Raw genomic sequence first — 25241 nt, 5'->3', positions numbered from 1 at the left:
GAAAATATGTTAGGCTCGTGACTTACGACATATTTATTTCTATAAACGACGTAGTATGTGATATACAACGTCGTGATCATGTAAAAGACAGCCGTGTTTCCCTATTTATACGTCGTCTTTAGTAAAATAATAGTCGTCTAATCCATCCAAGACGTCGTCTTTTGTAACGTTCAGGTTCAATATCTGTCCTTTTAGACGTCGGTATTATTGTACTGAAGTCGTGTTATTTGTAATTACATGTCGGCTCTTTATCCTTCTCCGACGTGATATCGTTAATAACTGTTTCACAATAACGTCGTCTTTTTTCACTTTTAGTTCGCTTTTAGACGTCGGTAAATTCAATGCCGTCGTTGAATGCTCCAAAACGTCGTTTTTTATTGACAATTTTATGGCAACAGACGTCTGTTTTTCACAGTTTTATAAGGACCGTCGTTTTATAATACTGAACCAGTATTTTATGTACTGATTGTTTTGTGTCCAAAACCTGCATAATGAAAGTGAAGAAAACACATTACAATTTATTGCAAAATTAATGTCATACAGTAGTGCTGTTTAGGGCATAAATAATTTCATAAATTACAAGAGCATCATTCAATCCATATATCTTCACACCCATCTCGAATATTTTGACTCCCAAACTCACCCACTAGTTCATCAAATGTCTCAACATTTGGCATCCCTCTAGTAAATGGCTCACACTCAATTCTCACATCACCTAAGACACCAATAACATCATCATTATATTCTCTATTAGGCGCTGATAACACTACCGACCAACCATGATGCATCGGGTTGTCAACAAAAAATACTTGTTTGACTTGAGAAGCCAAAACAAATTGGTCATTCCTATGTCCAATTTTACTCAAATCTACAAGGGTAAATCCAAGTTCGTCGACTACAAGGCCGGAAGTACTATCTATCCAATCGCACCTAAAGGCTGGGATTGTAAACTTTTGGTAGTCAAGGTCCCAAATTTCTTGAATGACACCATAAAAACCCATATTTGAGAGAATTGGGTTTTTATCCTTGGCACTAGCAACTTGCATGGTATGTGCAAGTAAATAAACTCCACTATTTTGAACTGTCCGCACATCATCTTGTGCCTTGATGTTAAATTTAACACCTTTAATAAGATAACTCCTATATAATGGCACTGCCATGTTTGGACCAGCTGCTAGCCACCTTAAATTTTCTGATACCCCATGATTGCCTCCCTCATCAAGTTCACTTTGAACCTGCAAATTAATCATATCTTAATTCAATCTAACATAGAAAGAAGAAAATTAAAAGTCCAATATGTTATTGAATAACATATACCTTGAAGTGTAGCCATTGAATGAAAGTGCTATTGTGCTTATCTTGCAGCCACTTTGTTCTCTTTCTAAATTTTGGATAAGCGGCCTTGATGTGGATCCTATGTTCCCTACATGACACGAAAAATTCAAGCATTACGGTCCGAAACATATAAGATAAACATAAGGAATAATTTAAAATGGAAACTTAAGGAATAAAACTCATACTCGATATAAGGTAGAACTTCCTCCGTATTCTCCAAGACATATAGATGTGCTTGGTTCAACAGGTCCCGATCAACTAAGCTCACTGTGCAACCTGATAATGGCTTTGAAACTCATATCTTCTGACTTGATGGCACTCCAATTGTACTAATATCAGATAAATGTTCAGTGCAATATTCTACAGCTTCTTCAGCTATATAACGCTCCGCAATGCAACCTTCGGGATGAGTACGGTTATGAACATACCCCTTTAGAACTTTCATATATCTTTCGAACGGATACATCCATCTAAAATAAACTGGCCCACATAGACGAACTTCTCTAACAAGATGTACTACTAGATGAACCATGATATCGAAGAATGAAGGTGGAAAGTATTTTTCAAGCAAACACAAAGTAACTACTACATCTTCTTCCAACTTATCTAGCTTGGAAACATCAACCATCTTTGCACATATAGCATTGAAGAAGAAGCACAAACGAGTTATTGCATACCTTGCAGGCTTCTCCAAAACAGAACGAATTGCCACAGGGAGCAATTGTTGCATTAAGGTATGACAATCATGTGATTTAAGGCCAAGAAGTCTTGAATCTTGTAAAGATACAAGATTTTTTATATTTGAAGAATAACCTTCAGGGACCTTCATACCATAGAAAGAATTGCAAACCGCTCTCTTCTCTGCTCTTGACAAATTCCAAGGCCCTGGAGGCAAACGAGTACTTCTTTCTCCATACTCGGGTTGCAAATCAGTTTTGACCCCCATGTTCAATAAATCTAACCGAGCAGCAATCCCATCTTTATTTTTTCCAGGGATCTCCAGCAATGTACCAATGATACTATCACAAACATTCTTCTCAATGTGCATAACATCGAGGACATGCCTCACTGGAAGGTATTTCCAATACTCAAGATCAAAGAATTTTGACTTCTTCTTCCAACAAACTCTGTCACCATCATTTTCACCTCCACCTCCCCCTTTTTTCGATCCCCATATGTAATTAATATCTTCAACCATATGCAGCACTTCTTCTCCCCTTAATGGCTCCAAAGGCGTGCCATATTCAGGTTTCCCATTAAAAGCTGCACGTTGCCTTCTATATGGATGATTAATTGGTAACCATTTTCTATGCCCAATGTAACAAATTTTGTGGCCATTTTTCAACCTATGACTAGGTGTATCATCACCGCATATTGGACAAGCTTTATATCCTTTAACAACACAACCAGATAAGTTTCCATAGGCGGGAAAATCATTAATGGTCCACAGTAATGCAGCTCTGAGTGTAAAATATTCTCCTATGTGTGCATCATACACTCCTCTAATCCCATCCCACAAAGATTTTAAATCATCAATCAAAGGCTCCAAGTAGACGTCTATATCATTTCCGGGTTGTTTAGGATCGGAAATCAATAAAGTCAACATCATGAACTTTCGTTTCATGCACAGCCATGGTGGGAGATTATATGTAACTAAGATAACTGGCCAGCAACTATATCTGCTACTTAGAGAACTGTGGGGATTGAATCCATCAGATGAAAGAGCCAATCTCAAGTTTCTCGGCTCATTACCAAACTCGGGCCATTTATCATCAACAAGTTTCCAAGACGGGGAATCCGCCGGATGAGACATCTGACCGTCAATTGATTTTCTAGCAGCATGCCAAGTCAAATTCTTAGCTGTCTCATGTGATTGAAACATCCTTTTAAACCTTGGAATTGGAGGAAAATACCACAACACCTTCGCTGCCACACCCTCTTTCAAGAATCCATCTTTGGTTTCCTTCCACCTTGAGATACCACAAGTAGGACAATTAGTTGAATCTTCATACTCCTTCCTATACAAGATGCAATCATTGGGGCATGCGTGGATTTTCTCATAACTCAGCCCCAATGCACACAAAGTCTTTTTTGCCTCATACAAAGAGGCCGGTATTGTATTTCCTTCTGGAAGCAACTCGCCCTGAAGTATCAATAATTCTGTAAAACATACATCACTCATCCCATGTTTTGCCTTCAAATTATACAACTTCACTAATGCCGATAACTTGGTGTACTTTCTACAACCAGGGTACAATGGTTGATCTCCATCCCCAATCACATTAGCAAACTCATAAGGATCGGATCCAAAATTAGCAAAATCATTATCATCCATCTCTATTTCTTCAGACACAAAACTGTACCTACTATGGTCATCATCTTCTTCAACATTTCTACTAGCATTACTAGTTGCAATTGGTTCCCAAGGTTCTCCATGAAATGTCCAATTCTTATAGCTTTGGTAAACTCCATTAAAGTATAAGTGATCCCTTATAATTCCAACCCCAAACAATTTCAAATTTGCACATTTAACACATGGACAACGGATATGCGTTGTAGTTAGAAGATTTTCTACAGAAAATTGCAAAAATGCTTCCACCCCTAACTCATATGCCTTCGATCTTCTATCCGAGTGCATCCATGACTTATCCATCTCCGACACTATATCCTATTATCTATAATAAGGTGAAAAGACAAGCAATGACTATCACTTATAGCAGATTATATAAGGTTTTAATAGCAAATAATAGAGTAAACAGACGACGGTTTTTAAACAATAACAGATGTATTACACATATATAGACGACGGGTTTGAAAAGAAACGTCGTCTAATGCTAGCAAGAAACGACGCCAGCGAACTTGAACCACGACGGTAGTTAAAAACTGCGTCGTGGTATATATTTACAAACGACGGTTTGTTAAAAAAACCGTCGTCGTATGCATAAAAAGATATCGAAATCCCAGTTTATTTTCAAGAACCCAAAATATATTCAGAACACAACATATATAAGGTGAAAAGACAAGCAATGACTATCACTATAGCAGATTATATAAGGTTTTAATAGCAAATAATATAGTAAACAGACGACGGTTTTTTAACAACAACAGACGTTTTACACATATATAGACGACGGGTTTTAAAAAAACGTCGTCTAATGCTAGCAAGAAACAGACGCCAGCGAACTTGAACCACGACGGTAGTTAAAACAAGCGTCGTGGTATATTTTTATAGACGACGGTTTGTTAAAACAAGCATCGTCGTATGCATAAAAAAGATTTCGAAATCCCAGTTTATTTTCAAGAACCCAGAATATATTCAGAACACAACATATACATTAATACTAAGCACGAAACCAACATATACTAAGCATGAAAACATTAAATCCATTCCCGATTCATAATAACAGAGAGTATTAAAAGATCCGACAACATTAAACCCTAAACCCGATTCATGAAAACAATAAACATTAAATCCATTAACCCATACCGTCGACAACATTAAAACATCACAAAACCCTTTACCACAGAACTGAATATCATTCAATGAATTTACAAGCATGAGATTAGGGTTTGCACTTACAGGTAGGCAGAGCTCACAGCTTATGGCCAACTTGGATTCGACGGAGTTGTAAACTTGGCCAACTTGGATTCGACGGAGAGACCAACTTTGAATTAGAGTTGAAGTGAGAGAGCGGAGCGAAATGTTTTAGGACACAGAAATTTTGGCAACTTGTATAAGAGTTAGAGCGAAATCTGAAAATTTTAGGTCGAGGTGAAATTTTTAGAAAGCGCGCTTTTTAAAAAACATCGACGGAAACAAAAACACAATCGTCGTTAAAAGTTCAACCTAAACATGACGCTTATTTTAAAAATGACGTCATTGTAAATATCCTTACGACGCAAAACCAAACTACTGTCGTTAAACCCTAATAGACAAATATAACCTAAACCCTAAACCCTAATAAATAAAACCACAATTATATATATATATTTTTTAAAAATAATTTCTCCAAAGGGATTAGGGTTTTATGTCCTAAAATATCTCGTCCATAAAACCCTAAACCCTAATCCCTTTTCTAAATTTATATAAACCCTAAACCATGAAAGTATAAGTGATGTTGTGACTCATGAAAACATTTCTCTTTTTGGTTTTAATTTTAAATTTGTATAACTCAAACTTAATTTTTTAAAGCTTAAGGGGGAAGAAAATATCTCAATGACTTCATAGGAGTTGACGTTGCATTTTTTGGATTTATTTTGAATTTATTATAAATATTTCGAATTAAATAGAATAAAATATTATTAATAAAACCCACAAACCACGTCGGCGTGAAAAGCTCACTCCTCGATTCCTGGTTACATTGTAGTCCCCTTTTCCACAGTGATCAACTTCAATCCTCCTGTGTAGCAGGGGGGAACCAGCCTTAGATCCTGTTGTGGGTTGTGCGTCTGCAAACCCATGCAGGTTCTAAAGCTGGTTCCACCCTTGCTACACAGGAGGATGTAGCAAACCCATGCTTGGTCTTGTGAGGAATCATTCTGCAAACCCATTTGCTTTCAGAAAGACAATTTCTTGTGAGGAATCATTCTGCAACCCTAATTGAAAACTGAGAGTTAAAAAACGCGTGAAAAAATCATATTTAAACAAATTATATAAGTACAACGTCGGTTCTAATATACATAGCGACGTCATATTTTAATAATCAACGTCCGTTTAGATAAACAAGCGCCGTCATAACTACATCGGAAATCCAAAAGTTACTTGGCGAGTATTAAAAAGAGAACGACGTCGTTTTCAGAACCCCAAAGTAACCACGTCGGTTTATTAAAATACAGTCGTTCGGCAGTTGTGATAACTACGTCAGTTATGAATTATTTACCGTCGTTATAAATTTATAATACGACGGTTTGTAAACCCTTTTACGTCGCTTGGTAAAAACTATGACGTTGTTATGTGTGTACAACGTCATTTTAAAGAAACCAAGGTTTAGAAATGCGCTCTTCGTAAATCATCGACGGAAAACAATAAAACCGTCGTTAAATATGACATCTATACCCTAAACCCTAAACCCTAAACCATAAAATATAAACCATAAATTATATATATATTTTTAAATAATTATAGAAAAGGATTTATGGTTTTAGGGCCTAATATATATTAACCATAAACCCTAAACCCCAAAAATAAACCTTCATCCCCCTAAACCCTAAACCCTAAACCCTAAACCATTAAAGTATAAGTGATGTTGTGACTCATGAAAACATTTTTCTTTTTGGTGGTAATTTTAAATTTGTATAACTCAAACTTAATTTTTTAAAGCTTAAGGGGGAAGAAAATATCTCAATGACTTCATAGGAGTTGACGTTGCATTTTTTGGATTTATTTTCAATTTATTATGAATATTTGAATGAAATGGAATAAAATATTATGAATAAAACCCACAAACCACGTCGGCGTTAATAAATTAACGACGTTTTAAATTATTATAAACGACTTAATTTTAAAATAAAATGTCGTTTAAATTCTAAACCACGACCATTTTTGCACATAAAACGACGTACAAAACATTTTCCACGACCACAACTCTTAACTTCTCGCCGTCTAATATCAAAAAAACAACGTCGTCTATAGAACCAAGAGCGTCGTTTGAAAAACCTCTTACGTCGCTTTTTTAAAAACTGTGACGTTGTTATGTGTATACAACGTCTTTTTGAACAAACTACGGTTTTTCACAACATGAAAACCTCAACAAATTTACAGGGACGTTGATTTCAACAAAAACTTGCGAATTCTAACCAATTTTGTACAAAAACTTGTCTAATTCTAACAAAATTTGTACATTTTATAAAAATGTTTAAGTATGCTAAAATTCCTCTACTCCATATGAACACACACAAACTCTGCCCATTCTTTCCTAACTTCTTCAATGGCAGCTTGGGGGTATGGCGCTTGATCCTTTCCTTTGGCAAACTGCAGTCCATAAACAAAGATTAATCTCACAGACGACGCTATTATTCATTTACCGACGTAGTATATATATTCAACGACGGTATTTTTAATTTACCGTCGTTGATAATATAAAAACCCACATAAAAATAAATCTGAAAATTTTCTTCTTACCATCTTCTCAAATTACAGGGAAGTATCCTTTATGATGTCTCTCATAAAGCGCATGACATAATACCCGCATTCTACACTGCTTGGTTGCTTTGGAGTGCCGGGCAGAGTTTTCCAGAGAGGTGTTTTACGGCCTACTCTGCCTATGTGTGTATTATGCATTTTTAGAGCAGAGTTCACAATGTTTTTCCCGTCCTCATCCACAAACCGATTTCCAGGCAGTGGATCCAGAAAATATACGGTTTCCTTCTTTGCTCTTACAATGATCAAGACCCAATGACGGCTGCACAAAATAAATATAAAGGTTAAATAGTGTTATATGCAGAGCATCATACAAACAAAATCCTGTTTTTTGTTTTGGAGACTAACCCTGGATTGTAAGGCATCAGGAAAATCTGTTCACCATCTGTTTTTTGAAGACGATTGGCTACGAGACGTGATCTTTCAGTTAATGAACCAGCGTCAGCACTAACTAGAGCAGGGTCTATAAAGCCAACCATATTCACCATATTTGCAGCTTTCAGATGATCAAACAGGCACCTAAATATATGAATTGAAACCATGAGTGTTTTTTTTTTAAACAAAAGGAGAGTGTCAAATGAATATTTGATAAGGACAAACCTCATATATATTGCAACGACAGTAGCCCCAATTTCTTCCATGCCAGCAAATTGGGTAATATCTTCATGCAAGACGAAGGTGTTACGATCTATGCCAAACACCTCCTTCTCAATCATAAAGCTCATAGCCTTCTCCTGAGGCTTTAGTGTCGATTCAACATAACTACAAAGGGATTGTAAAGAAGATGGCAACTCCAGCTTTGTATAATCTGGTACTTCAGTACTCTGTTTGAACAAACAAAGCAACATAAGTGACGTGGTAAATAAATAACAACGACGGTTTAAATAACAAAACGTCGTCTTAAAATGAGTTACACGACGGTAACAAAATACCGTCGTAATGAATACTTTATTACGTCGTTTAAATAAAACCGACGTCTAATTCAAATGCAAAATTCATAATTAATGAATTTACCTTTTCAATTTTCTTTTCTCCAACACTGGATTGCTGTTTTAATAAATAAAGAGATATATATATATATAAGAAAGATTGTACAATAATTTAAACATTCAATTCAAACAAACGACGGTTGAAAGAAAATATAGACGTCTGAAAATTGAAAAAGAAATGAAAAAGGCAAAGTTAAGAGAATTTACCTTTTCATCTTTCTTTTCTTCAATCTTTTCACGATCCCCAGATTTCTGTTATAAGAAATAAACTCAATATTTATAAGACATAGTACAAAAAGGGCAAAAAAAAAAAATTAAAAAAATTAAATTAAACTGTCGTGGTAATAATAACAAACGACGGTATTTAAGAATTACAGACGTGTATATTTAATCACACGACGGTAAATAATAAACGTCGTGGTATTTCATATACTACGACGGTATCTAAGCTTGTACAACAATTTAAACATTCAATTAAATAATTGCAGACGTGTAACATTCATTAAACGTCGTGGTAATTCCTTTATTGAAAAAAGCAAAGTTATGAGAATTTACCTGTTCAACTATCTCAAGTATCTTTCCTTCTACTCTCTTTTCAACTTCCCCTGATTTCTGTTATAAGAAATAAAGAAATATATAAATGACATTGTAGAAAAATTAAAACAAATAAATAAACCGTCGTGGTAAACATTAACAGACGACGATATGAAATAATTACAGAAGTCTGAATAACATCAAACGACGGTTTAATAAAGAGCGTCGTGGTATAACTTTAACACGGCGGTAAATATAAACAGAGAAACAGAAAATTCAAAGTTCAAAGACGTTACCATTTCCTCCTGCTGTTCCCCATTCTTGGCAGTATCCTCCTCAAATTGTAGGGCTCTAACATCAAGTGCCCCAGAACAGCTTGCTTTGTCAGACATTGGATTTTTGGGACTTTGCCCTTGGATTTGGGACAATGTATTCAGTTTCAGCAGGCTTGGATCAAAATTGGGGATGATTTTTGAAAGCTGACTCAGCAAATTTTCCCTCTCAGCTTCTACCAATTGCTTCGTCCTAGCCTCCATCTTTAAACTCTCTTCCCTTGATCTAGCCTCCATCTTTAAACTCTCTTCCCTTGATCTAGCCTCCATTTTCAAAGTCTCTTCTTGAAGGACAAGTCTTACACTTTCCTTCAATTGATCAGCAAACCTAACCTTCTGTTGTCTAGGTAAGTTGAAGTATTGCTTAGGGAAAACCCCAGCCCCTACACCTCTAACTCTTCCTGGATGCTCGGGACCCAAAGCCATTGTCAAAACATCATTGGATCCTGACAGAGAAATTGTGCCTTCAGAGACTTGCTTTTGCAAATCATCCTAACAAAAAGACATAATAAAAAGTCAAAATAAGGAAACAAACGACGGTTATGTATAAAAAATAGACGTAATATAATATTTCACACGACTCAATAACATAACAATCGACGTAATATAATATTTAAGACGACGCTAACTAAATACCGACGTTATTAATATATTAACACGACGTCAATAATAATCCACCGACGTCTTATGATATAATTACAAAAAACAGAGCATGGATTCCAGATTCAGACCTTTAACGTCGCCTTTTAAAATATTTCGACGTAGTAAAACTTTTCACACGACGGAAAAATATAACAGCAGACGTAATAAAAATTTTAAAACAGAGTGAGTAGGCTTACAATTAATTTTGCTTTCTCTGCAGTCTTTGGATCCGGGATGTTACCATGTTTGTCTTCCCTTGCTTTTTTCCATAAGGTAGATCGATCAATATCTACCCCAAGCATGATTTCCTTCAAGTCCTCCTTAAAACCAACATATCCTTTTCGAGACAATCGATGATTGTACTCGAGTTTCTCCCTCCTCTGTGATTGTTCTTCATGCACAGCCTCAAATTCTTTAGATAACCTTGAAGCTACAAAGGCATCCCATTGAGATTTCTCTATGAATTTGTATGTTTCAGGGGGCTGCCTTAATCTATCCTGCTCCTTGATGAATGGAAGGATATGAAACCTCGTTAGTGTGGACTTGAAATCTTTCCATTTCTTGGCGGCAGAAGATAGCACCATTTGCTTGCCCCCTTTACCAACCACAAAAGCCATGTCAACGGCTTCCCAAATCTGCTCTTTTATATCCTTGGATATTTGAACCCATTTCTTGTCCACAAGTGGGACTCTGGAGCGTGCCAACACACCAATGTAGGACTGCATCTCATTATGTGCACGGCCATAAGGTTTCCCTTCTTCATTGTACTCAACAACAAGCTTGATTTTCTGAATTTTTCTCTGCACAACACGGGGCATTGTGCTCATACCCCGACCTGACTTTGCCTCCTCAGAAATAGTTGCCGTGCTGGCTGGTTCTGTCTCAGAAGATGAAACAAACTTCATCTTCTTCGAGGCCTTGGTTTGAGGATTTACAACTCTAAGCTCCTTCTTCGAGGATTCATTTTTTTTCAAACCAGACTCCTTACTTTGGGATTGAGAAACCATGGTTACAGACAAATTAAACCTGCAAGTGAAAATATATCAGTGAAATTAAGAAAAACCACGACGATTATTTATAAACTACGACGTATTATAATATTTCAAACGACGTAAGAACAAAATAAACGACGTAATAATAAATTTACACGACGGTAATTAATCACCGACGTGATAAAATATTACAACGACGTCAATAATAAACAACCGACGTCTTATGATATAATAAAAACAGAGTATTAAATATTACAACGACGTTAATAATAAACATTCGCCGTGGTATTGAAAATAAAACGACGTAAATATTAATATACCGTCGTCTATACCACAAAAACAAATTAGGAACAACGTAAAATATTTTCAGCAGAAAAATAATTAAAAAGATTTTCGAAACAAAAACCATTGTTCAGAGAAATCAAACATGCGATGAAAGCTTGGAAACTTAAAATGATATCCTTAAAAATCAAAAACAAAAAAAGGATATCATTTTAAAAAACAACGACGAACACTTTCACACGACGCTAGGGTGACTGACGAACCGTCGTGGTCTATAAATCTAACCACGTAAATAATAAGCCACCGTCGTCTTATTTAGTTGAAGTAAAAGAACCAGAGTAGTGTTCAAACTTGGAAACTTTTCGTCTTTGTCTGCAAATTTTATCAAACTTGGAAAGAAAAAATGTAAAAAGATTTAAAAAAAACGAAAATGATATGCGCATGCAAAACAGGAACAAAAATCCTTCCAGAAATGCTTACCCTTTGCTTGCGATGAAAGCTTTCTTCTGGAGTTTGGTGTTTCAGTTCAGAGATGAAGACGAAGAGGAGATAAGCTTGAAAGTTTGAAACAGTTCTTGGAGAATGAAAAATGAGAAAAGCTTGAAAGTTTTTCTCGGGTTTGGAACCAATGCAAGTATGGGTCAGGAGGGCGAAAAGTTTAAAATAATAAAAAACCTTTTCATAACAACGACGCTATTAATAGTATGCGCCCTAGTATGATACATTATACGGCGCTATTGTTAACACTGCCCTATAATATTACTTTCAACGACGGTATGTTTTAATGAAACGACGTTTTGAAATCGAATTACACGACGCATGTTTCTTCAAAAAAGATGAATCGTCATTTTCCAATTTACCAAACGACCTTATATTCAATAATAACGACGTTAAAAATTAATACCACGTCGTTTTAATTACTCATACCGACGTGTAATTTTTTTAATTACACAATAAATTAATTTTCCAAAAAATTACAACGTCGTTTTTATATAGCGTCGTTGTTAAATAATTTATACGACCTTATTTTAAATTTAAAGGACGTGTATGTTATATATAAACGTCGATATTTTAAAACACCGACGTGGTATATAAGATTTGTTTATAAATAATGGGTTTTCTGTCTTTCTGTCGTCTTCATTTTTCAATTAGGGTTTCAACTTTTTCTCAATTCTCTGGAGGCACATCACCTCTCTGTCTCATCTCGCTTTCATTTTTCAGTTTGGATGTTGATGTGTGGGCGCGTTTGTGTATCTGAAAGACACAAACACGCACACATCATCTAAAAAATTGTCTTTCTGCACAGAAGGAGAACAAGGTCTGCATCAGCCCTCTTTCTCAGCTCCTCCATGATGGGGTTCTCTGGGTTGATCTCCATGGTCTTCTTGCTCGGCATGTACCCAGCCGCTCTGTTATCCCTCAAGGCCTGAGCCTTCATGATTCTTTCCATGTTGGCAGTCCAGCACGGTCAGACGGTCAGACACCACAACCTTCTCCACTCTGTCACCCAAAACATCCTTCACAACCTTGCAGAGTCCCTCAAACTTCTCCTTTAACTCTTCCTTCTTCTTTGCCTCGTCTTCACTCTCATCAAGCTTGAGACCTTCCTTGGCGGCTGAGACAAGCTTCTTGCCCTCAAACTCCTTGTGAGAGTAATTGGCACATCATCCACTTCTAAAACATTGCCTTTGTTCATTCTGGTTCGATTATGATGAGGAACAGAGTTCATTCTGGTAATGATAGACGAATAATTGCATAAAATTTGTACGTAGTTAATTTAACAAACCGTCGTGGTTAGTACAATTATGCGACAGTAGAGTTATGGATACCGTCGTAGTATATTATAATTAAAAAGTCGATAAATTTATATTTACAGTCGTGGTAACTTAATTTAAAGCGGCGATTTTTTTTGTAATTAACCGTCGTAGATTCCTTTGAATTTATGCGTCGCTGACTAAGAAAATTGGGTCGTGTTTATTAATTAATTAACACGGCGTCTTATTTTTATATCGTCGTCTTTACTTTCTACGGCGGTGATTTCATAGATGCAGTCGTTGTTTTTAGGTTCAGATTTTAACTCTGAAAATACCTTTGTAATAAGACGACGCTTTTTTAATTTGGTGCGTCGTGGTTTCAAAATATCTATACATTTGCCGTTTTTTAGGTGTTTAAAGTATGTTTCTACGACGGGTTTCTATTACCGTCGTCTTTTAAAAAACAACGACGGTTTTTTGATCTACCGTCGTTGTTTACTGGTCGTCTTTTGCCCTTTTTGTAGTAGTGTCATTAGGATTTGGATGAAGTGATTCCAAATTTAGGGATTTGAATAACATTCAAAGGTTAAATTGTTTGTTTAGACTATTACAATTTATGTATTGCTGAAATCTGAATAAAAAAGAAATGACGAAAACAAAATGGATTCCAAATAACTCCTCAAGGCCGGCCTTAGGCCTAGGCTCCGAGGGTGATTGCCCAGGGCCTCGGATCAAGGGGGCGCTCAAAACTTTTTGCATATGTATATATATAATTGCTTAGGCCCATATTAAAAGGCATTTCTTGTGAGTTTAAAAATACAAGGGCCCAAATAAAAATACTTCAAATCTTTAAGAATACAAGAACTCGTTTGTTACACACGATTGTCTTGGCACGACTACGATTAGATTTTTATATTTTTCCATATATATATATACCATATATATATAAATATATATAACATATATGTGTATATACATGTATACATTTATATTATAATAATATTATATATGATAAATACTGTAAACATTATATATGTATATATACAAAGAAAAATATATTATAAATACGGTAAACATTTTCTTTGAGAAAATGGGGTATATTATAATTATAATATATGTATATGTATATTATATGGGAGCTAATTTTCCCACTCCCCTTTTCTCCACTTACACTCCCTTTTGTTTTTTAATACTTTTTAATGAATTTTATTCTTTTTTATTCTTTCTCTTTCCTATTTTACCATTATTTTGCATTAAATTCTTTTTACTTCACTTTTATATTATTTCTTTTATATTATTTAGTAATAAAAATAAGATCGTAAGAATAAAAAAAGGCAACCAAACCCAACCCCAGTCCCTGAAGTAATTCCTTGCATATTATCATTTCAAATTTATTACAAATGTAATTCATTAGTTTAATTGAAGGGAAATAACCAAATTTATTTATAAAATAGAAAAAACCTCATCTCCCTCCTCTCTCTCTCATCAGAGTTTCCAAAACAGATTAGTTCATTGAAATTGATTGAGCTCTCAACTGGCCGTATACTATCCTTCGTAGGCATAAGAAGTTAGATCGTGAAATATCAAATATAGATTTCAAGGGTTGAAAAATTTGGTCTTTAACAACGGAGATGCTATAAGGTATGTGACTTGAGAGAATTCTGGATCTTCAGTAAGTTTCTAGTTGAACAGACATAATGGGCAGCGGATCCGCTGCCTTTGTGTGCCCTCCATTTCCCCTTTTTAAATGTTTGCCGCGTGTCCTACCATTTAACAGAAAATTAACTCTGTTAACTTATTTTATTTTCCTTTAAAAAAATAAAAAATAAAAAACTCCAAAATAATCTGGAGCATCCTCTCGCCTGTCAACTCTCAAGCCCTACCCAACCACGTCTCTGAACTCTCAAGCCCTAAGTTTCAATGCAACACCACTTCTGGTGCTCTATCTCTATTCGCTGACTATCTCCAAGGACGAATACCATAGCCCATTTTGAGGACTTGAGAATTCAATATTGGGACTTCCCACCAAAGGATTTCATGGAGACCATGACCCAATCATGAAAAGGTTCATATGCAATTGCATAATTAAGAATTTAAATTGTTCATTGATGTGATTATGTGGTTCGTTGTTGGAGATATCTCCTGGTGTTGTACTGAATTTTGGAATGATAAGGTTTGTATGAGAAGTGTGAGATAGTTGAATGCATATTACTTGTTTGACAAAATGTGCAGCTTGTGGCTTGTGGATTTCCTGCTCTGTTTTGCTGCTTGTTGGCTTTAATGAAATATTTGATTGTTCATTGGATTAACTGGGCTTGAAGGAAACAGAGGATAAAAAAAATGTATACTAGATTGGTTTGATTCTTGTACAGATTAGAAGGGAGGAGAAATCCTAAACCTTAAAATGACGTTGTCTCTGCCATAAACACATCATTAGGATTGAAAATGTAAATAGGGAACCCTATTTCTGATAAAAACTGAGGACTGTGTACCAAGTCTGGATGCCGCTTAAGACAAGCGCTGTTAGAGCTCCAATGAAAGCAAGCATGACCCAGGGGCTACTGAAATGATCTTCGAAAAATTGAGCGAACCATGCCTTCCACTTGGTCTTGTAGTGTTTTTCTAATTTGGCATTGATAAAGTTGTACATGGGATGGGCAAGCACCAAATCAGGGCCTATCTCATGAAAGAGGTCGGCGAGGGCTTCGTCGCTCCCACGCAAGTTGCAAAGTATGCGGGCTGACCGTAACTGCTTAGCATCGTCGGGATGAGCAATGAGTGAACTGAGGAAGCTGAAGTAAGAGGTGACACCAAAATTATTTGGGAAATCAGGACACATTTCGTAGGCTATCAAATTCAAGAACAAAGGCATTGCGTCTTCGTTTATTGGAGGAAGATTAAGAAATCCTACAAAGCCTACAGAAGTAAAAGATATGTCCCACAAGGAGCTAGTTTTGCTGCGCCTAAAATGAACCCCCGCTGCCTTAAGCTCCTGTGCATTGCGAAAAGATGGTGAATTGTCTTCTTTGCGATGATCATCTTTGGGAACCTCTGGTGATGGACCTAGCATTCTTTCCCGAAGAAAATCAAGAAGATGATAAGTGGGGTGACCATAACGAGGAAGATGATGACCGGCTGCTTCATATAAATAGGCCCTGATGGCTTGCACTTCCAATAATAGCCTGTCCGGTGGCTTTTCTGCTGCAATAATCTGCAGTTCAACAAAACTCTGTATACTTCTGAACAGCTCCTGGTTTTTTGAGGCTGAGATCATCAACTCCTCAAGGACTTGATAAGGGAGTTGGTTCTCTAGCAGGAACAAGTCGAGCCGTGCAAAGGCAGCTTGGGTTCTGTTCATCCCAAACTCTTCCAAGCGATCAATTTTGTGCATGAATTGCAAGGTTGAACATCCATCTATGAACAACATCCAGGTGAGTGTCTCATCATCATTGTAGCAGTCCTTTATTTCAGCGATGCAGTCCAGAATCTGCTTGTACAACTGGTCGTAGGTGCAGCCGGAATCCTTGATAAAGTCTGCTGCCAATGCGTATTTGAGTTTCTCTGCTTCAATGCACTTATCATGATGGATAGGACCCATTGCTAGGACTCTTGGCTTAAAGTATTTATCCAAATTACTGTGACTTCCGACAATTCTAGGAACACTTTGGATCTTCGATCTTGAGCTTCTAGCTGAATTGTCATCGGGAGCTGGAACAAGTCTTCTTTCTGCGTCCCTCAGTTTATTAACTCCCTGCTCCACAGAATCAGGCATTTTAATGCTCTGCTGATATGAGAGAGAGAGAGAAGAAGAAGAACATGGCAGGTGGCTGAAATGAGAGAGGGTTATTAGTTGGACTTTAGGCTTAGTTAAATGTAAAGCTTTGCTTAAAGGAATTTGAATACCTATTGGATTGTAATACTCACCTTTGAAGTTTGCTCAATTTCTGCAGGTTGGTCTTGGCCTCCTCCTCTTCTTGTGACCTGCTGCCTCACAAGCAGCTCCTTCTCCATGGAAACTACATTTTCATTTGTTTGGGCCATTTAATTTCAAACTGCTGCTTGTTGAAATGAAGATTTGTGGATATTCTTTTCTTTTCTTTTTTTCTTTTTGGTTTGGCCTGAATAATCTGTGGATGCCATGCATATTTATATACAGCACAACATGCCACAGAAATTCATCACTTGGGCTTCAAGAAAATAGAAGCTTTATTTAGAAGACAGCTTGATGTTTGGATGTATATGCCACAGAAATTCCTCACTTACACTTGAATGACTTTATGTAAATGGGAAGATTGGTATATGTTTTTATTAGTAAGTACACTAATCATATGAGAGCTTTTTGTCAAATGATCACTTACAATAAGCTTCAACTAAAATCAAACAAAAAGTTCCACCAAATTAAGAAAAAAGCACACATGTTCAACTTGCCTTATTTTAGTCACATCTGCTGACAGTGACAGTATAAATACCAAATGGAAAGAGGACCCTTGAGAAGCTATGACTTGTGAAAACCTCTAGAAGAATTCGTAATTGGGGGGACGTACGGAACCGTATACAACACACAAATTGCAAAGCAGCAAATGTATTTTTAGTACCTGAAAAACTTACGGACGCATATTACATTATAATTGTCATGCTCGTAGTCTTTTAGTGCCCGCGCGCTTTCAGGTACTCAAGTAAGGCTTCACATGGAGGGGTATCAGAATTGACGGTGTACCACGTCTGAACAGCGGTCATCCAAAGCCCTAAGAGAGCACCAGTGAAAGCCAGGATAGTCCAGGGGCTGCTGAAATGCTCATGAAAGAATTGAGCCACCCATTTCTTCCACATGGTCTGGTAGTGATCTTCTATCTTGCTTTTAACTTTGCTGTAAATTGCATTGTTAGGCACCAAGTCAGTGCCTATCTCATTGAAGAGTTGAGCCACCTCCTCGTCACTCCCAAGTAAGTTTCGAAGTATGTGCTTTTTCCTCAGATGCTTCACATCATCCGGATGATCGATGAGCGAATCGAGGAAGCTTATGTAGGAGGTGACCCCGAAATCGTTCTGAAAATCAGGACACATTTCGTAGGCTATCAAATTCATGAACTTAGGCCCCATCGAGTCGTCTACTTTTATTTTGGGAAGATCAAGGAACCCACAGCATATATAGCTCTTAAAATATATGTTGCCCAATACGCTTGGCCCTGTTCTCTGCCTAAAATGGATCCCGGCTGCCTGAAGCTCTTGTACATTGCGAAAAGATTGGAGATGAAGGTTGACACTTGGCTCACTTTTTTTAGGTCGATATCCTAGCATTCTTGTCAGAAGATGCTCAAGAAGATGAGTTGGCTCTGGTTCCATGGGTATTGTTACGTGTCCACTTGCTCCGCCTGCTGCCGGTTGTGGTGGCTTCTGCTTCTCATCTGGTGTAACACCGTGCATCTGAACAAAGCTCTCAATTGACTTCTTCACTTCCTCGTATTTGCTGCTGGAGCTCATCAACAGCGTGAGGAGTTGATAAGGAAGTTGGTTCTCAAGCAAGAACATGTCCTGTTCTGCAAAGGCCACCTGGTCTCTCTTGATCTCAAAAGATTCTAACTCTTTATATTTGTATATGAATTCCAGCGTCGAACACCCATCAATGAACAGAATCCAAGCTAGGGAATCATCCTCATGGTCCTTTGTTGCTTCCTCATCATAGTACTCCCTTAGATCCTTGATGTTCTCCTCAACCTTCTTGAGCAAACTTGTCTCATTCTGCTCACTGTCTATGACAAACTTTGCGGCTAATTGAAACTTGACTTTCTCTGCCTGCTCGTACTTCGGTTTACCATGGTGGAAAGGACCGATGGCAGCTACCCTTGGCTCGTAGTATTTTTTGAAATTTGGGTGATCTTGGAGCATGATGGGAACCTTTTGGATCTTTGGTCTGGTAGTCTGAGTTGCTGAATTTTCTGCTGCTGCTGCTACTGCATCCCTGAATTTGTTGAGTCTCTCCTCCTGTTGAAGAATACTTACAGTCCCACATCGGAAACTTAACAAAATAGAAAATCTCATATAACGAATGGCTCTACTCCTAATAACATCGAGCCCTTTTGTATAAAACCCCGCACCTTTTAAATAAGTGATTTAGTTGGAGACAATATCGATATTGCTAGTGGTGAGCCAAGAGTCAGTCCCTTTGAAATCTTTAACACTTAGGACTAGTTTTTATTGCCTCCTCATGGATTGTAATACTCACCTGTGAAGTTTGCTCAATTTCTACAGGTTGGTCTTGGTATCCTCTGCTTACTTGCCCACCTCCTCTTCTTGTGATGACTTGCCTCACAAACAACTCCTTCTCCGTGGAAACTACATTTTCATTTTTCTGGGCCATTTAATTTTGAAGTGCTGCAAGGGAAAAAAAAGAGTTTGGCCTGAATGATCTGTGGCTATAGATACTAATTCTAGTTATGGCATGCAAATCTATATATAACAACACGCCATAGAAATTCATCACTTGAGCTTGAAGAAAATATAGAAGCGTAATTTAGAAGAAAGATGCCTGATACGCTCGGATATATATGACACAATATTGACAGTGTCAGTGAAGGAAAGTACAGTTGAATGACTTTATTATATGAATGGGAAGATTGGTGTATATTTTTATAGTAAGTACACTAATAATATGAGAGCTTTTTGTCTCCATATCAGATAAAAAGAGAAAGTTTTGCTCATCATGAAGATTGGCATGCCATAAATATTACGACTGGCTAATATACTTGGGATAGTTTCTTTCTCACTAAAAAGAATGTAAAAGATAGCTAGTGTGGTACGATAAGAACAATAATGTGATGCACATGTAAAGTAGAGTTTGCATCCTTGAAGAGAAATTTTCATATAAAATATCAAGAATGTGAGTCACGTAATTCATCATGATTTGAATGAAGTAATTCCAAATTTAAGGATTTAAATAATATTATAAGGTTAAATTGTTTTGTTTAGACTACTACAATCTATGTATGCCAAAATCCAGATAAGAGGGAAATGATGAAAACAAAATGGATTCCAGTTAAAACAAAATGAATAATAGGGTCAGCCTTAGCCTTAGGGGTTTTTGATGTTTTATGATTCATGTATTTTGTTTGTTTTAGTTTAATGGAACTACCATATATAAGCCAAAAGAAAAGAACCTGTACATGATTTTTTTTTTTTTTTTTATAGTTAAATTGTGATTGTATACAAAGGGAAATGTGCCTCATTTTAAATTCTAGCATATGTCATTCAAAAGTCAAGGTCGACCCTGTAACTCATTGCATATAGTCATTTCAAATCCATTCCAAGATAGTTAGTTCATTGAAATTGATTGAGCTCTCAACTGGCCATATCCTTCGTAGGCATAAAGAAGTTAGATCGTGAAATATCAAATATAGATTTCAAGGGTTGAAATATTTGGAAGTTTCACCTATGCATCATATTTAAGCAAAAGTAATGTTAACGTTATGTTCTCAAAGACAAAAACGAAACCAAATTAATGCTCCGCAGTACAGTTCTATAGTGTTTTTGAACTGATATTGGGGCTGAATTTTAGCTCAAGTTATTATAAGAGCTTTCAGTTGGGTTGAGAATATTGTCTTTGTCTAGATATATACTTGGGCTGACATATATACAATTGATCATCTGAAACTTTTTGGATTTCTTGGTGTAACTGGTAATTGCCACTGCGAATTCGATTTAAGTTGAGCCTTGCATAGATTAAGCTGGTCTAATCCGTAATTATTTATTTCCATCAAATTAAGATTTTCGCAAAGTTTTTGAGGAAAGAGTTGCTTCCAACAAGTAAGCTGCAAATTTACCCTTGTGCACAGAAGAAATTCAACTACATTCATGAGACTTAAACCACGTACGTACGTTAAGAAAAAAAAAATTTAATAAACCCGTACATGCTCAACTTGATTTGGGTACAGTAAAACAAATTAGTGAGAACTGAAAATGTAAACATAGCATTAGCATTGAAAATGTAAATCAATGCTATTCCTGACAAAAACTGCGGACTGAGTACCAAGTCTGGATGCCGCTTATATATTTGGATTCCTTATTTATTTTACTGTATTTTGAGTACATAAATTTTATATTTGAACTCCAAACTATTTTTAAGATCTAAAAAATACAGAAATTAAAATCAGAAAATCCGAAACCCTAGATTCCCAAATTGAAATTAACAAAAGAAAAGGAGAGAGAGAGAGAGAGAGAGAGAGAGAGAGGAAAAAAAAAACTATAAATCTCATTTGTTTTGTTTGTAATAGTGGGGTGTTTTTTAGTTTTTCTTGGGTTTGAGTTTTTAAAAATCAACCTACCAAACGGTTTTTTGTGGCTTTGTACTTAAAATCTGATTTTGAGTTTATAAAATTGGATCTAAGTAGGATACGAAACAGGCCCTTAGTCTCTCTCTCTCTATTATATTTATAAAAGATAGTAAATAGAAATGTGATTAGAGTTCTTATAAGGTACACAAGATTTGAGGTAATCAAATAGAAGGGTTTTCTTTTATGGAAAATTTGAAATTTTTTTTGGACTTGCATGGTATCTTCTTTGAAATAAAAGAAAAATAATTTTGCCATTTTGCCGAATGGCAGGTAAGGAGATGTTATTGAAAGCAGTTGCTCAAGCTATGATGAGTTGGGTTTAAATGAAGAACATAAGAATATGACTGTCAATGTCTGCGTCTGGAGACCATAAAATTAGAAGCACATGACCATTTTTGTTCTACTGATACAAATTTGGAGCGTAATATAAAAAATAAACAGAGCAAAATGCCAATATGAGCCAGAGGAAAACTTCATGTGTTAATACAAGTACCCGTAAGCAACAAAAAGTGTCAATTTTTCGTTTATTCCACACTATATACTGTAACATGTCAATAAATCCAATGCATTTCACAAGTATTGTCTTTGTCTGACATACAATCGATCATCTTAAACTTTCTGGATTTCTTGGTCTAACTGGTAATTGTTAAGCTCATAATTTCATACATATACATGCCCAATTTACTTACTTCTTTTGCTTAGTTCCTATAATTCTAAGTTATTTCCCTCCCTTTGTGTGTTTTGTAGGCCAATAGAGCAAGAGAGCATAATTCATGCAATTCAAGCATGTTAAGGCCTAATTTGGATGAATGGAAGAAGAGCTTAAAAGACAAACTCATTTTGGCTACAGCCCCCTGCCAGTCCAGTTCCGTAGGTCATATTGCAAGCTTTGTTTCAGCAACCTACACAGCTCGGATGAGGCAGCATTCTTCATGAAAGTTGTTCCAATGGGTGTGTACTATAACATATCCAAAATTCAGCCCCATTGGATAAATATGGAGTCTGTTACCTAGCAAACACAGAGCCATGCTCAGGATGGATTTTATCAGCGCGCAAAATGAGTTAGCAATTTGTTTTGGCCTTAACTTCCTCCTCCGACCTTGGATTGGCCCAAATGACATATGGCTGGAAAGAAGACATTCTGAACTTCAATTTCGAGTGCTTAAAGTCCTAATTTGATTAAGAGAAGCCCAAGTTGTAAGCCCTTGAAGTTGCTGGTTATGCTGACCTCAGCATGTGCTGGTTGGATGCTTGGTCATGGTGAGCTAGGTATGAGCTATCATTTCTGGTTGGAAGCTTGGTCATGGTGACATGAAGATGAGCTAGGGCTGCTGGTGGGATCTATTGGTGAAGTGCATCAACCAATTCAGATTTTATAATGCAAGTGTTGTATGCATTAGTGAAGTGCATCAACCAATTCATCTTTTATAATGCAAGTGTTGTATGCATTAGCCATATTGAATTCAGATTTGTCACTCCCCTCTCCCTATAAATACCACATCCATTCCACATTCAAAAAAACAACAAATCCTGAGATTCACAACCCCCACAATTCACTCCAACCATCCTCAAACACTCTCAAAATCCCAAACACTCCAACAATCACCAAAACAACTCCAGCAAACCTCTCTTCCATTTCCCTACGAATTTCATCTTCCTTAGCCATCACCACTCACTCAAACTCATCCCAAATCACCTCCATATCCTTCATACATCTTTCTAGAAGTGGGGAAGCTCTTGGAGAAGCATTAGAAGTGGAGAAGCACTTGGAGAAGCCTTGGACACCACAAGAACTTCAGAAAAAGGGTTTTTCTACTCTTATTGTATTCATTATGTTTTCTCATTTCTGTTCAAGTCTCTTTTCCATTATGAGTAGCTAAATCCATAACTAGGGCTTCGATGTAACCTAACATGAATATTCTGGGTTTATAAGTTTGGAGTTTCAAGTTTGATTCATGATTCATGTTCTTATTCATTATGCTTATAAGTTAACATGCTTGTTTGAATGATTGATCACCATTAGAACTTGTTTGTTAACTATCTTGGTTTGAATTAAGAGTATACACCATGCTTTAATTCGAATTGAACTATGAATAGGAAGAGTATGTATGGACATTCGACAACAGGGATTAGATACATACTTGGTTGTTTAAAATGTTCTTCTATGCTTAATGGGTTCCTAATGCTTAATTTTAGGTTAGACAACAAATGATCAAATTAGGGAATTAGGAACACAAGGTTAGGACCAAACACCATGGCCTAATCATACTTTAGCTAGAATCAATCTTTGAATCTGAATTAGACTTGTTACTTGAATCTTTATAACCCAGAATTGAATTGTTATGGTGATTCGAATGCCCTAGTCTCAAAATCTGTTTTCCAACTCTTAAAACCACTCTTTGTTACATTTGTTTACTTGTTTTTGTTTGCAATTTCATTTTGCTTCTTTTGTTCAACAATCACAACCACTCTTGTTTTAAATTCTGTTTTAGACATAACCTCCTACTTTCTTGAATTTGGTAATCTAAGTACATAACTAGTTTTAACTTCTCAGTCTTCGTGGGTACGACCTCGTACTTGTCTTGCTATACTACTAATTGCCCCGTACAATTGCGAGTTAACATAATATTAACAACAGTAATTGCCACTGCGAATTCGATTTAAGTTGAGCTAAGCTAGATTTAAGTTGGTCTAATTAGTAACTATTTCTTTTCATGAAATTAATATTTTTCCCAAAATGTTTGAGGAAGAGTTGCTTACAACAAGTAAGCTCTGCAAGTAAATTTGCAGCAACCCATAAAATGAAACCATACAGAATTACATTGTTTATTAAAGAAGAGCCTGCAAATACCCTTGTCCCTAAAGAAATTCATACATGTAAAAAAAACTTCAACCGCGTTAACCCGAGGAAAAAACACAGTACATGTTGAACTTGATTTATTTAGTCGCACTTGCATACAGTAAAATATATAAATGAGAACTGAAAAGTTGGGATTTGTGGACCCTGGCATTTATTGGATACTTCAACAAACCAGAAAACAGAAATGTGTTGGAAAAAATGGCTCACCTAAAGGATACAAAGGTTTTGGCGCTCAAAGAGAGAATTTGAAACTGCCTAAAAGCGACCGGTCGCTGGGAAGTTGCGACCGGTCGTTTCTGGCAGATTCGAGGTCGGGAGCAAAACTGAAGAGCGACCGGTCGCTAGTTCTTTGCGACCGGTCGCAGGAAGCACAAGCGACCGGTCGCATGACATTTGCGACCGGTCGTCCAGAGCAGATTCAAAGTCTAGAGGGAAAATAATTCTGGCAACCGGTCGCCAGGAACTGGCGACCGGTCGTCCGAGTCGTGCTGTGACGTTTTCTTACGTGTTTTCAACTGTGTTTTCGAGGGCTATCGCTTTCCACAAGATTTCAGAGGCTTAGTGGGTCACTTCTGAGGTAAAAGAGGGTTGACTACTTGCTGGATAGGTGGGAGAGCACTCATGGCTAATTGGTTATCTTATTTTGAATAATCTCCTCTCCATTTGTCTGGTTTAATGGAGGTGGCTGAGTGGGATTATATTACCTACCTGATCTGACCCTTAGTCTAAGTGGTGACTAAAAGGAAAGAACGTGGAGGACAATCAGATATCCTATCTCTTGTCCATTGGCTTGTGTAGGTAATGGGATGAAGTAAGATAACACAAGGGAGAAAGCATGTTGAACATATGTAGTGGCAAAAGCTGGAAACAAGATTAGTTTTTCTTGTGAGAGTTTCCAGGAAAACCAAGGGGAGAGCAAGTGAGTTCTCTAAGTGTATCAAGGTGTTGATCAAGGGTGTGAGAGAAACAGATTGTGAGGGTAGTGTTCTAAGGGGGTTTCCTTTGTAAACCAAATTTGTAACCTATCTTCATTTGTGAAATTTCTCAAGGTGATC

General features: G+C 36.7%; 2 protein-coding genes across 3 annotated transcripts; both read right to left on the bottom strand.

Annotated features, from left to right (window-relative positions):
* Positions 1 to 15432: 15432 nt before the first annotated feature.
* On the bottom strand, positions 15433 to 16798 carry LOC110745689 (UPF0481 protein At3g47200-like). Its single transcript, XM_021945810.2, has one exon. It carries the CDS (start codon positions 16769 to 16771, stop codon positions 15461 to 15463), a length of 1311 nt encoding a protein of 436 aa, XP_021801502.2. The 5' UTR covers positions 16772 to 16798; the 3' UTR covers positions 15433 to 15460.
* Positions 16799 to 17550: 752 nt separating this feature from the next.
* On the bottom strand, positions 17551 to 19468 carry LOC110745692 (UPF0481 protein At3g47200-like). 2 transcript variants are annotated; one of them, XM_088255808.1, is made up of 2 exons: positions 19199 to 19468; positions 17551 to 18975 (listed from the first exon to the last, which is right to left on the bottom strand). In XM_088255808.1, the coding sequence occupies exons 1-2, from the start codon at positions 19355 to 19357 to the stop codon at positions 17647 to 17649; spliced, it is 1488 nt and encodes a 495-aa protein (XP_088111934.1). In that variant the 5' UTR covers positions 19358 to 19468; the 3' UTR covers positions 17551 to 17646. The 2 variants fall into 2 exon arrangements, with proteins under 2 accessions (XP_088111934.1, XP_021801505.2); XM_021945813.2 differs by having other exon boundaries at positions 17551 to 18981; positions 19223 to 19468.
* Positions 19469 to 25241: the final 5773 nt, after the last annotated feature.

This window comes from Prunus avium, chromosome 7 (assembly GCF_965620075.1).
Source record: "Prunus avium chromosome 7, drPruAviu1.hap1.1, whole genome shotgun sequence".
NCBI lineage: Eukaryota > Viridiplantae > Streptophyta > Magnoliopsida > Rosales > Rosaceae > Prunus > Prunus avium.
The sequence above is the reverse complement of the archived record's forward strand: the minus strand, read 5'-3'. Positions and strand labels throughout refer to the sequence as shown.